The 14,150-nt window shown below is 38.8% G+C and overlaps 1 protein-coding gene across 3 annotated transcripts in view; it reads right to left on the bottom strand.

Moving 5' to 3' along the window:
- Nucleotides 1–14,150, bottom strand: part of PARVA (parvin alpha) — a 70,367-nt gene that overhangs the window by 30,456 nt on the left and 25,761 nt on the right. Inside the window, exon 1 of one of the 3 annotated variants that reach the window (XM_052811296.1) lies at nucleotides 6,633–6,675. The exons of the other annotated variants lie outside the window; for them this stretch is intronic. Within the exon in view, the coding sequence (XP_052667256.1) occupies nucleotides 6,633–6,663 (31 nt within the window). The 5' untranslated portion in view covers nucleotides 6,664–6,675. Of the gene's footprint in view, nucleotides 1–6,632; nucleotides 6,676–14,150 lie in introns of those variants that run through there. 3 annotated transcript variants of the gene reach the window in all.

Below are 14,150 nucleotides of genomic sequence, written 5' to 3'. Positions count from 1 at the left end.
CTCAGAGTGCTACAGCCATGTCTTTCCATGTAATTGATTCCGTACTTACAAAACTAAAATTACTCAAGTGCTACAACACTAATGGATCGATTCTGAAAGTTTGTGATTAACTAGAACCGAATCCTAATGTTGGAGGAACACAGTGACACAATGTTTCTAACCTCAATCTTTCAAAACCAGGAGATTTAAATATATGCATATACACCTACATAAATATATACATACACACTTCTGTAGTTCTTTAACTGCCTTTCTAATTAAGGGGTTTTCATTCAAGGTCATCTTTGCCATTTTTAAGGTTGCAAATACTTTCGTTTGTTTGGAGGGGGTTTTTTTGTGGAAGCTGAGATTTGTTGACATTCACATGACTCCAGGAGTTTAAGCTTTCTACAAAAAGTCAAAGGACAAACTACCTGATGTTGTAAACTACTATGGTAGACAGTAGCTTTACGTGCTGTGTCTCTATCTTAAGCTACTCTTTCCTGGGACAAGCACAACTTGGAAGGCTAGCTGCAGACATCATATGGCCAGAGTAACACTGGATATTTGTATATACACCCACATTCAAACATGCATGTTTATGCTATATATGTTTATGTATGTAGCCAGAAATTACAGCTAGTTTAAAAAAGTGCTGATTTTCAATAAGAAATGTCTTTACTGCTCTTCTATAAGACAGAGATATTCACTCAATTATAGTTGAGCCAAATTTAAATGAATCATTTTTGTTTCATATTCTCTTTACTGGGTGCAAATTTCTGATAAATGCTCATGACCGTGATGGCTTGCTTTTTGCAACCACTTGTGCACAAGAGCAGCTTTACTTCTTCTACAGACTTGATAGTCTTCAATGCAGGCTTGAGTGTAAATGACTGTATCTGCACAGATTTCAGTGGATTTATGCTGATTTATACCAGCTCACCGGCTCAGTGTGATTCCTATTCCCCCTCACATACTCCAGTTTTATACCCTGATATAATTCCAGTGGAGTAATTCTGAACTTGTACTGGCAAATGTGAAAAGAGATCTAAATTACCTAAGATGGTCAGAGAATGAGAGAAAAAACAGCAAAAGCATTTTCAAAAAGTATTAGTTTAAGCTTTTACAGAATGATACTATTTAGTCAAGCAAACTTATGCAATTGCTTTCTGGGCCATGCATGCAAAATGTTATTTTCCAATGCTTGTGTGTGTGCATCTTATAAGTCCACAAAGGGAAAAGAAAATATTAATCTAAAATGGTACTGCCTAATTTTCTTGAATACATAATTCATCCAATATGGATTCTGGCAGCTCAGCTTTAACTCCGAAACAAAAGAAATCCACACAAAAGACAATAAATCTGCATTACACATGGTACTAAAATGATCCAATGCATTTATAGATGTTTACAAGTTTGCAGAGTGTGACACAGCGTCCACCAGAAATTTGATATTCACAGCACAAAACATCATAAACATATGTCTGCAACTACAAAGGGGCCTTTTTATGTGGGGATCATTGTTAAAATTGTCTTCAGAACATAAACCTTAAGTTGTAAATGCTACTCCCCATTTATTCTCCAAGACATAACAAATGAGGAAAGAAAAGCAGAGATATGTTTGTAATTGAAAATGTTTCTCAGGAAATGATCTGTACAGGAACATCATTCTCATTCCATTAACTGCTGACTCCAAGCCAACCATTTGTAAAAGTAAATAAATATGCAAACTGGCTGACAACAACGTGCCTGCCTTTAATGTTACTGCTTTAGTACCCAATCTCCAAAAAAGAATCTATTTTCTTTTCTCATTTCTCCATTACACCAAACATGGCATACACACAAAAAGAATGGGAGAAATGCTGTTCACAAAAAAGAATGGGAGAAATGCTATAATTTAATTTTCATGTATGCAATACAAATTAAATGCTTATTGCCTTGAACTTTCTTTAAAGTCCAAAGCTACTCTGAAGTACCTCAGTGACTAGCTTGCTGTTCCTTTCTTTTTTGCAATTAGAAGGGAAAAAAACCCCATAGACAGACAGATCTCTGGTCTGAGTAGGTAAAAAACAACAACAAAATAGGGAGCAAACTCGATCCTTTTAAAGAGAACACATGATTTTCTTCGCCATGCCACAAGTAGCTTCATTAAGCCTTACGTGCTTTCACATTTCATTTGCGATGAAGGTTCTTCTCAGAATTTTCCTGTAGTTTCTAAGAGGTAACAAGTGGTGCAGTGTCAAGCTAACACACAGATGTCATTCCATTCATTCCTTCAACACATCCTCTAAAATACATAAGCTATATCTGCAGATGTTTTGAAAAGCCTGTCACCCTATAGGAGTGTTTAAAATATCACTGAAAAAAACCCAAAAGACAGTGTTGGGAACAAATACAGACAGAAGTTCAAGTGACACTGACTTTTTTTCCCTCACTGAAGAACAAGCCATGCATATGAGAAATGTTGTGACCATTCGAAGTCCTTATCAAAACGTGCTGCGCTGAATCTGATCCCAGCCTGAAAACTCCTCAAACAGCCTCAGATATGTTGGTAGGGTGTTCGTGCAAAAGATACCTACAGGTTGTTAGCTGGTCTGCACATGGTATCCCTAAATGCAAAATATTTTATTGAAACAAATCCTTTGACAGCTAAGATTTCCAATTTATTGAGATTTATTGAGAGATCTCAGAACTGATTTATTGAGATATGTCAGAACTACATGGAGTGCTTGGGGCTATATGGAGACAGAAGGGAGAGCATTTGTATTCTCCTCACCAATATTTTGATATTTCTCGAGTTATAACAGATCTGCAGGTAGCAACATCCAGAAGAGGGTCAGACAGACTTCTTGGTGTAGTCCTCACCCAAAGCAAGTGGAGACAATTGTTAATCCTATATGCTCACCAGCTTGCTGCAACAGTTTTTTCCAAATAATGTGGAGAAGCTGATTTTATAGGACTGACTTGCCTCGTTCTCTGAATCACCAACCAGCTAATAGTAGCTATTCCAACATCAACAAGAGGCGCTCATGCAGAAAAGACAAAACCAAAGATCTGTTCCAAGAAGTCTTTCCCAGCTCAACAAGTTCTAGCTATTCCTAAGAGAAAACCCAAAAATAGTTCTTAGGAATGTGAGGGCACACTAGTAGCAAGCTGAGGATTTCCTGAATTTCTTGCTCTTTTCTTCTTGTGTATATAAGCCTTGTTTTTGAAGGAGAAAAAATTAGGTGTCAGACCCACTGCATCTCAGTAATCTAGATGACTACTTCTTCTTGGAAGAATTAGAAAAATTACTACATTTACTGGAAAGTAAAAGTTCCTTTTCAGGGATTGCAAATTGGTTTATGTATCACACATGGCCAGTATTTTCAAACTGTAGTTCCTAGAGCTGCTTGTGTTTTAATATAAGCATCTGGTCATCTTCAAGGAATGACTTTGTGACAAAGGATCAAAAGATTTGTAGTAAGTGGCCAAGTATTTCTAATTTCCAGAAGGAAAAAACAAAACCAAAACCACCTTAACATCTTCTGAGAGCTCCTCATGCTTCAAGATCTTTCTTTGGTATCAAAGTGTCCTGGTTTCAGCTGGGATAGAGTTAATTGTCTTCCTAGTAGCTGGTATAGTGCTATGTTTTTGAGTTCGGCATGAGAAGAATGTTGATAACACACTGATGTTTTCAGTTGTTGCTAAGTAATGTTTAGTTTGAAGTCAAGGATTTTTCAGCTTCTCATGCCCAGCCAGCAAGTAAGCTGAAGGGGCACAAGAAGTTGGGAGGGGACACAGCCAGGGCAGCTGACCCAAACTGGCCAAAGGGATGCTCCATACCTTGTGATGTCATTCCCAGTATATAAACTGGGGGGAGTGGGGCTGGTGGGATCGCCACTTGGGGAGTAACTGGGCGTCAGTCAGCGAGGGGTGAGCAATTGCCTTGTGCATCACTTGCATATTCCAATCCTTTTATTATTACTATTGTCATTTTATTAGTGTTATCATTATCATTATTAGTTTCTTCTTTTCTGTTCTATTAAACCATTCTTATCTCAACCCACAAGTTTTACTTTTTTTTCCCCGATTCCCTCCCCCACCCCACTGGATGAGGGGGAAGTGAGCGAGCAGCTGCATGGTGCTTAGCTGCTGGCGGGGGTTAAACCATGACACAAAGTCAACTAAGATAAAGTCTGAGGGTGACACCAAGGCTGGACAAATAGCAAACACAAGGAAGATGGGATAAGGGTGACCCAAAGAAATTAAAATAATAATGGATACAAATATGCAGATGTATTACTTATCTGCATAACTGGTAGCTTGCCGTCCATGCTTTGCTCTCTTTGCATCAATCCTGAGCATCTAACCATGGTTCTCAGATTCAGTACAACAAATGAGAATTGACTTGTGACATCTAATTCTTTTTCCCCACTCCATTTTAAGGGTTTTCAATTTCTTGCTACGTTTAATATTTGTGCCTAACACACAGATGTTTTCTAGAAGTCTCTGCAGTGTGTCCTAGGGAACTGAAGTTTCTTGTCAAGGACAGAATCAGGATCTAATTTGGGAACTGGGGTCTAAAGACCGGCCTTCAACATGGAAAAACTAGGCTGTGGCTTTGGCTGTATGAAGAGAAATGCAGCTACATTCTTAAAGAAAATGGGCTGGATTTGGTGAAGGGCAGAAAATTGAAACCTTAAAATGGCAGAAATATATCTTCTAGCATACTGAAGAATAAACTACCCTTTGGGTTTCTCTTGACCAACGTGGAGGTTAGCATGCATTTGACAGCAGAAAAACTTCAGGCTTGGACAGTTACAGCAAGGAGTACAGAAACTGTAAACTTGTTTCCCCATCCTTATTTCATATGAGTGTGCATCATCAAGATGCAGATCTGATGTGTGGAAGCCCTCCTGTTCCTACCCAGCCATACAGCGTCAAGTGTCATTTCAGGGACAGAGGGGAATTGCCACGGGCTGTGGCAACCCCTGCCTAGAGGGAGGACTTCAGTCAGCTGGCATAAATCACAGTGTGGTGGGATCAGTCGTATGGCTGTGGTATTCTCCTAAAACACATTTACACAAAAGTGTAAGATGATGATGATGCAAGACAGGACTTCTTTGGTAGCACAAACTGGAAGCTACGTTTGGCTTAGGAAAGCAGAGTTAGTTCTCAACTTGCACAGGAACTAAATCAACACTTTCCAGTCTAGGTTCTCAAATCCCTTAATCAGAATTAATTCATTTAACATCCCACCAACAGAAGAAAACAGCATTATCCCCATTCTGCAGCATAGAAAGTGATGCACTTCTATATTAAGGGATACATTTAATGTTTTCTTTCTGGAGACACACATTGCCCTTGTAAAATGGAAGCTAGGCACTTAAAAATACAGCCTTAAAAAACCTGTCTATAATGTTACACTTAGCCTGATGTAGAATGGACAGGAATACCCACACCTCTTGCCTCCCAAACCCGTATCATAGTAAAGAGAACACCCTTCTTTTCATATAACCAGGAGTAATGATTTTCATCCAGCCCTGTGCCTTGCTTTTCACAGGCACTGCCTGGTACCCTCCTGTGCATTCCTGATCTTGCTTATTTCCTTATAAAACTCAGACAGCTGCTCCAACTTTGAAATGCCCTGTCTCAAAAAAATTACCTTACTGAACTGTCCATCTGATTATGGTGTTAACGTGTTTCTGATCAGGAAACAAGTTGCAAGCAATGCAAGCACCAGCACTGTAAGGGTAAACCCACAGCTCTGAACTGTACATGCATCTCAACAGACTTTTCCAAGGTATCTCAAACAAGCTGTAGGTTCAGAGCGGCACTTGCTACCACCTGTCAAGCACTGTCAGACAAGGGAAACACCTCTGTGTAAACTCCTACCTCTTCAGTGCATTTCATGGGTTGCTGTCATTACCAATGTATCAATTTCAGCATGCAAAACATTCATAGCAATAGTAGCTGTGGCAGTATTTCCTACTTCACAGGTGAACACACCAAAAATTGCAATTCAATTGTCCAAGTAAATAACCTTAAATGGGTTTTACTTCATAGCACTAACACATTCAGAGTTTCCCAGATATAATCTGCAGCCTTCAGTTGTTGTTGTCATAAATGAGTTTATGTTAACATTCCTATTAGAAAGTGTTTAGTACTACAAAATTTTCATTTTAATAAGCATGAATATTAAAACTTACCTACTGCATGACACATAGCCTATTCGAAAATTGCTATCTCAAGCATGCTTTTGACTACAAATTACAATTTTCCCTGAGTGGAAATTCAGCTAATAAAAATCACTATTTTCACACTGGATCCAGTAATACTTAAGGACTGAATTTGTACCACACTGAAGCTAACAGAAACATACGAAATACCACTAGCATGAAACAGCTAATTCCATCTCACTCATATTGCAGAAATATTTTCATGGAATAGCATACAAAATTAACAAACTGCTGTATTTTCTTCCTCTTTTACCCAGGAAAAACAAAGTCTGGCAAGGGCAAGAAGAAAATAAACTCCCATTCTTATATTCAAAATATTACAAAACAAAAATAACTTACCATTGCAAAAATATAAGGTCAGAAAACAATACTCCTAAAGCATCACAGAAACGAAGATGAAAAATAACTGAATGAGTTGGTCTAGTCTCCTACCTTTAGGGCAAAATGCTCCACAGCCCATCATAGGGTCCCTGGGCCACCCTCATAGTGCATCACAGGGAAAACTGCAGTCTGTAAGGTGTTTGATGCCCCTTGCTATGCAGGCCACTTTGCTGCTGCTCTTCAGAGAAGCTGTATTAGCTTTAGAGCCTGTTTTCCAACAGAATAGTCCAAGCACATCTCAACTCTCAGCTCAGAGCATCGCTTCAGAACAAGTGACTGACTGCCTATATAATTTAATATGATGCCACATGAGACTCATAGACCATCTGCAAAAGAAACTAAATCGGCTTTTTGCAGCTTGGTAAGTTGCATTCTGAATGCTAGGATGCAGTTTTGACTGTGTGCTTTTGTTATCAGTCATATAACTGAACAAAATGCTCTAACAGCAAGCATAAAGCCCATGTTTTCACCAACTGCAGTCCGTTTCTGCTGTAGTTAACTTGTACCTTTTCCCCTTACAATTGAATAAAGTCATAATTCCCCTCAAAGCATAGGAAAGGTCTAGGCACAGACATGGCAATATTGGAAGTGAAATTTCCTTTTTTTTTTTTTTTTGGTGAAACAAAGGCTAGTCAACAAGAGCTACAGAATCCTTGAATCCTGATGCCAGAATTGAGATGCACATGTGATGTTACCAAATTCAGGTCCTGACCACAGTACTCATTTCTCTATAAATACTTTCCTACTGAAATAATTAGCAAAACTCACATGGAAGGAGGATTGAGCTCTAAAACAGGTAAAAGCATATAAAAAGCTAAACAGAAGAAAGGAGAGGTATGAGCCATCAAAAGAATAAAAAACTACTGGTAAGAAATGAACTAGTTTTATAGGCTATGCATCCTTCCAAAGACAGCAGTAATTAAAAGATAATCTAAAGCAATCACTTACTCAGGCTAAAAATCAAATTGCTATGAAGTTTTCTACAGACTAAAATTTTTCAGAAGCTGTAAAATGTTTAAGTGCCTGTTTCAACTTGGTGCAGGATGAGGGAAGTGACACTTCCCTGGCTCATTTCTAAGTCGTGAAAAGTGGTTACCTTTCTAGCTTCCAATTGAACTTAACTTAAAATACCAGTGCCAAAAGGCAAGTATGGAGAACTGAGAGGTATTTATTGTTTGGGGTTATTCAGCTGTGCTAAGGAACATTCCTCCCCCAGGTTTCGTATCAGATGTGATTCCTTGCAGAAAAAGACATAGAGCTCTCATCACTGTTCTGAAATCACATTCTTCGCCAGTTTTAAGGAATCTCTGATGCAGATCCGTCTGCAGCTACTGGGTCAGTCAGTCCTAAAAGCAGCCTTTCCCCGTCAACAGCCCTGTTTCATGCTGTACTCACAAGTAGTAATGGGGGTCCCCATCCTGACTCCTGGAGTCCCATTGCTTTCTGGCACTGGGAAACTGGATTGCTGAACTGCTGAATAACAGCATTCAGTTACAGGACAATACTGAGCTGGCAGTTCTTTACCAAGCTTTCCTTTTCTTAACTTCTGAATAGAACCGTAAGTGTCCCAGATACTTTATTATGGCAATCCCATTTGGGAGGTAAGTACAGCTAAAGGAAAACCATGCTCCACTTGAAACAATAAGAAGTATGCTGAAGATGATTATATGTTAAGAAAATTCACAAAGTCTGAAGCCACAGCAACATGCATCATCAATTCAACCTATTTTATAAGCAATTATTTATACCTATTTATAAAGTGGCACTTTTTTACATGCACAAAAATAGCAATTTTACAAAAACAGTAAATGAAAGTTGGTGGGGGTTTTTTTATTATGAGTTTTTGTATCTACAGTAGCAGCCAAAAGATCATGTCCAGGTAAACTGTTCTAATAGGGGCAGTTAGAGTAGGGTAAGAAAGCTGCAAATTAGCTAAAGCAGAGCTGCTTTCTCAGAGGGCATAACATGGCAAGAAGTTGACAATAGCAGGTCTGAAGTGCATAGCTCAGTGACCAAGTAGAGGAATTTCTAATCATAATCTCTGTAATCCATTTTCACTTGCCACAAACATAAATTCAAGTGAGAGTTAATTTCTAATTCCTGTAATCTAACAATAGCAACAACAAAACCATCATTCAAAAAACCTGTGCACTTCCCCTTTCCCTTAGCAGACATCACTGCAGGTTAAAAAACAGCACATTGGTAAGATGCTTTGGGCGTAGAGTTTCCCAAACTGTTCCTAAGGGTTCACTTTCAACCCCGCAATTTTCAGCTTTGTAAAAACAGAAGTATAGCCAGGGAGGACTAAAGCCTTTTTCAAGCGGTTTTGGCCATCAGTACAGGAAACAATTCAAAGGCAACATGACACTGATAGCTTAATTTGTGAAAATGGATAAATACCGTATCTGCCACATAGCACATTAACCCATGTAACAAATAAATACAGAAATAGCACTGCAATACTTGGTTAAAAGGTTTTGGTTCACAGAGGAGGAAATTTAATTAAAGCATGTAATGTCAATTACTGTCATTTGTAATTTTATTTTGCTTCCCTAGAAACAATACAGATGCAGGATTCTAAAGTTACCTGCATCTTTGATGCAAATGCGATAAAATTATCTAGGTTCTGAGAAAATCCAGATAGTAGTAGGAAAAAAAAAAAAAGTATTTTTACCTAACCTCATTCATGGATCTTCTTCAAAGTGTTGATTACATGAGGACTGACATGCCTCCAATTTAAACATATAAGCCAACAACCCAGACCTGAAACAAGATTTTTATATTTAAAAAATTGTGTTAAGTCATCAGAAAGGTTGGGAGGGGAGCAACAGCCTAATTCTCAGCTACTGCAAATGGGCACAGCCTTACCAAAGCCAACAGAAGAGCACTGATTGATATCAGAAGAGAATTTGGCTTAGTGTTTATACCGATTGATTTCAATCAGAAAATTACAGGGCCAGGTCCTCAGTGCTTCTGTCTCCTTCATTCTGCTCTGTGCAAAAGTGACAGAGACCTAGGAGCCATGTAGAAGACTCCAAGTATCTCACCACCACAGTAATAAACATTGCCAAATCTTGTCAGTCTTTCTCCTTTGCCATACTCAATGCACTGCAGTATCAGCATCCATTTCTGCTTTCACACAAACTGCTTTTCAGCAGTATAGCTCAGTGCTGCGCAGAAGCATCCTACCCATATCGTATTCTGTTGAAGTCAGGAAATAATACCAGAAATGGATGAATTAAACTTACTGTAGGTGAAATACATGTCAGATATATTTCTACCTTGTAAACTACAATCTGAGCTACCACTAGAATCAGCAGGAGAAAATCTGCTGTAAAGACCTCCAAGCCATTTTCCTTTAAGTACCACCCCTTCTAAATATGGCAAGCATCCTATCTTTGAAAAATCACACTTTCCTCAATAGTGTAATGCTACAGTAAAATGGTGATTAGAATTATAGGAAAGAGCTAACAAAAGAAAGACGAAACTAATCAGATGCTTTCTTATGTCTCTAAATGATACACATAAATCGTGTCTATCAGGTTCCCCTAGGCTATTTCAGGAGTATGCAGAACACAAAATGATGCAGATTCATTACAAAAGGTCTAAATCTAATCTACTTGAATTTAAAATGCCAGGAATCACATAAATGGAAGATGAGAAGACAGAACTCATATGTTATACATAAACAGAAACAAGAGTCATACAAACTGGGAGTTGCATAAAATGCTCCGTTACCAAGAAATTATTGTTCAGATGTCTGGCAGTGCCAAAGTCTGTTGGTGTACAACTGCAGTGAGGAAAGAGGTGTCTCCAGACTGCCTTTGTGCCTTCCCCAGTCCTCAAAAGTATGACATAAGGCTGGCATCTGGGATTTCAGGGGTGGCTTTGGGGGTAAGGGTGACGCTTAACCTCCCTTCCCCATTCACCAGGGCTAAAATCCAGAAATGAAAAATTCCAAAACAGACTGTGTAATGTAAAGGGAGGAGGTAGATACCAGAATTATATTTTTAGACATGCGAAGTATCAAACTGTGTCCTTCCCAAATAACACAGGTGAATGTTGACAAGTGTCATTCAAAAGGGGCAATTCCAACTAGACCTAGGTGGCAAATGCAAAAAATTAGACTGTTGACAAAAATAAAATACCATTGACATGACACAGTTCACCTATAATATAACTGACAAATGGCTAAAAATATGTTGACAAGGTCCTGAGGGACTACAGCTCCCCCAGTATGTTACTATTATTTGTAGTGTACCTTGCAAGGTCCAAGTGTTACTAAATGCAGGCAGTCCCATTACCTTTTTCCCTAAACACACAGGAGAAAGAGAATGATGTTATAGCTATAAACACACACACTTTTTTATGCCTTATATCATAAACAAAATCTTCAGTACAACCATACACGCACACAAAATCAGATCATTTGGAACACTCGATAATACAGCCTCTCTCTCCTAACAAGCAAGTCTCATTCCATGCCATTAAATCAAGACACACTCTGGTCTAAAACTTTCAACTGGAGCCAGGCTTGTTGACGTGTTATGTGCTGACATTTTAAACTGAATGCAGGAATTACCCTCATTTTCTAAGTTATGCTGGATCAAAATCTAAACGTCAGCAATGCTACTGAAAATACAGAAACAACCTCAAAGTCAGCAGAATCTCAGCGGCATAAAACTAGTATGCAGATCAGACCTAAATCACAACTCCTGCTGATTTCTCTTGCGGCACAAAAATATTACTTAGCAAGAGTAAAGGCAGCACAATTGGTTACCAAATAGCTTACTCAGTGTTATGATATTGTTTCTCAAGTGGAAAACTACGGTGTACTGATTTACAAGGATGTCCAAAATCGGCTCAAAGTTTGTGCCAGAGAAAGGGGAAAAACCCATTGATTTATAGACCTGTGCATTAACAAGCCCCTCTTTCTTGTTACTCTCTCTCTGCCTTCCATTTAGTCTTCACGTTACTTGAGTTGGATTTCCTCTAGGCCTGGGTCCTATTCACTAAACTGCATTAATATACCAATTCCATCTTGAGATCTCCTTTTCTAGAATGCTGCCAAGCTGGCAATATGGTTCCTGAGAGACTACTTTCCCTGACATGCAGTAAGCTATTTATTGACACACCACTGTTCCCATGCAGTTTTGCACCTAAGCAGTGAACTGGATAGCAGTTCCATATGTTGGAGCTGTTACACTTCTCTGGAAAATTGTATTACTTTGGGTAAATAAAAAGCTAAGAGCAGCAGGAAAAATATCATAAAAATGCAGCCGAATTTGTTTCATCCTGCCTCCATCAGCAAATTTGGTCTATGACCTCTGCATATGAGTCATGCAAGTGCTTTAAAACTTGCAGTGATTTATATTTTCAGGATAGGAAGTTCAAGGCTTATATTTCTATTCCCCAACCATACATTATTTTTCTCCATACACAATTTCTTGATAATTGTCTATGAACCAAAATATATAGGTATCTTTTTTTTCTACCTTGTGGTGCATATTAACCAAAACCATTCATCTCAATAACCAGTCTCTGTGTTCTTGGCAGAGTATAGCTGATGTGTAGGTTATTCCTGGAACCATACTAGGTTGATGTTCTCATCATAGTTTTAGTCATGGAAACCGGCTTCTACCAAGACAGGCATTGTTTGTGAAAAAGGAAATTCCCAGCATATCTGTCAGAAACAAGAAGTAGTAGGATATACCACTTTAAAAATAAAAGTATCTAATATTTACATAGTGCTGTTCATCAGAAGACCTTAGTCTGTTCTACAAATCAAGTAATGCTCGTTAGAGCCTAGGGATCATGTCCTGCTGAGAAAGCACTATCTCTATTCACAGCCCCTCTGCAGCACAGCTTCACTCCTTGAGTCCTATGTTTATAAACGGATGAAGAGCAACAAGTCAAAATACCACATAGGCACGAGAAAAACAGAGATCTTCTCACCCATCGCATGCACACACTGATTCCACATTCAGTAACCTAACTTTCAATTAGTTTTTCAGATAAAATCATTAGTACACACGCTACTGTTTTGCTGCCATCCTGCTGATCAAAACCAGTGACTAACGCCCACTGAGGCAACTCCAAACCAAACAGAATTATTTCTAGACTTCTGTAGGCTACTACAGAATTGCATGAAAGCTTCAGTGAACTGGACAGCCTATTTCCAAGAGTTTATAGCACTTCTATTATGTGGGCACACTCTGGAATGGTGAGATAAAAGGTAACTCTACAACCCACTGGGTAAACCTGGTACTTATTCTACATCTTTGAGATCTAGATTTTAATCCCTGAAATGGTAGTGCCAGGGTTCATAGCACATGGTCCATTCTAGGACCAATCTGATGGTCAGTATCTGGGTGACCTAACACTTCCTTGTGTGTCTTACAAGGCTCTACCTGAATTCATAGTCTGCTTTGAAGAGAGCTAGCAGAAGAGGCTACTTTTCTGTTTCTCCAAACATTCTTAGTTGGGTTTTTGGGTCCACAAACCTGTGTTTTCTACAGTCTATTTGACCTGTATCACAACACTTGAAAGATTACAAGGAAGGTCTCACTGACTTGAAAGAGATCATTTGTCTCCTTTGTGATGCAGGTCTATAAGAACCACGGTACTCATCTAGATATAGATATGTTGACTTTACCCTCTAACAACCAAGTTAGGAATTACTGTATTGGTTAGCTGCAACTGATTAAGCACTCTTTGCCTTCTTCCTGTAAAATTTAAGAAATAATCCCTTCATTGAGTAAAGGTGCAAAAATCTATCTCCACAGCTAAAATCTATAGGGCTCTGTGTCTTCAGCACATGCCTCTGTAGGATATTTTATGACAGCAAAAGTAAAGTGTCTCACACATCAGTCTTGACTGCATTGTGTGCCACTGTTGTTCTTCCTGTGCGCTCTCTTCAACTGGTCCTGCTCAGATAATGAGAAATTTTCCATCTTATTTCCCTAGAGTACTAACAGTGATCAATAGTTCTGCTTTATCTAATGGGCAATCTCTGGGGTCTTGTGAATAATGTGTTGGCAGCTTAATCTAGATGGAAATCTGTGCCCATCATGGAAAGCCTTGCTTCAAAACTATTTTCTGAAACATTCAGACTTTAATTGATCTTACTATTTATTTCTAGTCTGAATGAGTTAAAACGCAGGTGAGGCTCCCCTGCTGAATGATCAGCTCAAGCATAAAACCTGATCTCTCCAACAGAGCTGATCAGTTTTAGAACTCTGCTGCAAAATGTTACATCTGTGAACAACTTAATCCTAGTTTTTTTGTTAGGTCTCCAGACATAACCAAGGACCTGAAAGCTTCTGTTTTTCTTCAAATGTTCCCATTTTCATGAGTACTACAGGGCATGTCAGGCAAATCCTGCCCTTTGTTACTTGTGCAGCCCAATTGCAATTAAGTTAACAAGACTGTTGTAGTAGCCAGGATGGCGTCCAAACCCTTTTCCATAGCTGTGGCTGCTCTGCAGTGTTAACAGGAAGAAGAAAGCAAAACCTTAATTTGTCACTGAGGTAAGCATCTATCGACTGTGGGCACAAACAAAGGTCAACA

The sequence above is a fragment of the Harpia harpyja genome, chromosome 16, assembly GCF_026419915.1.
Source record: "Harpia harpyja isolate bHarHar1 chromosome 16, bHarHar1 primary haplotype, whole genome shotgun sequence".
In the NCBI taxonomy this organism is placed as follows: domain Eukaryota; kingdom Metazoa; phylum Chordata; class Aves; order Accipitriformes; family Accipitridae; genus Harpia; species Harpia harpyja.
Note: the sequence above shows the minus strand (reverse complement) of the source record. Positions and strands in the feature narration are given on the sequence as shown.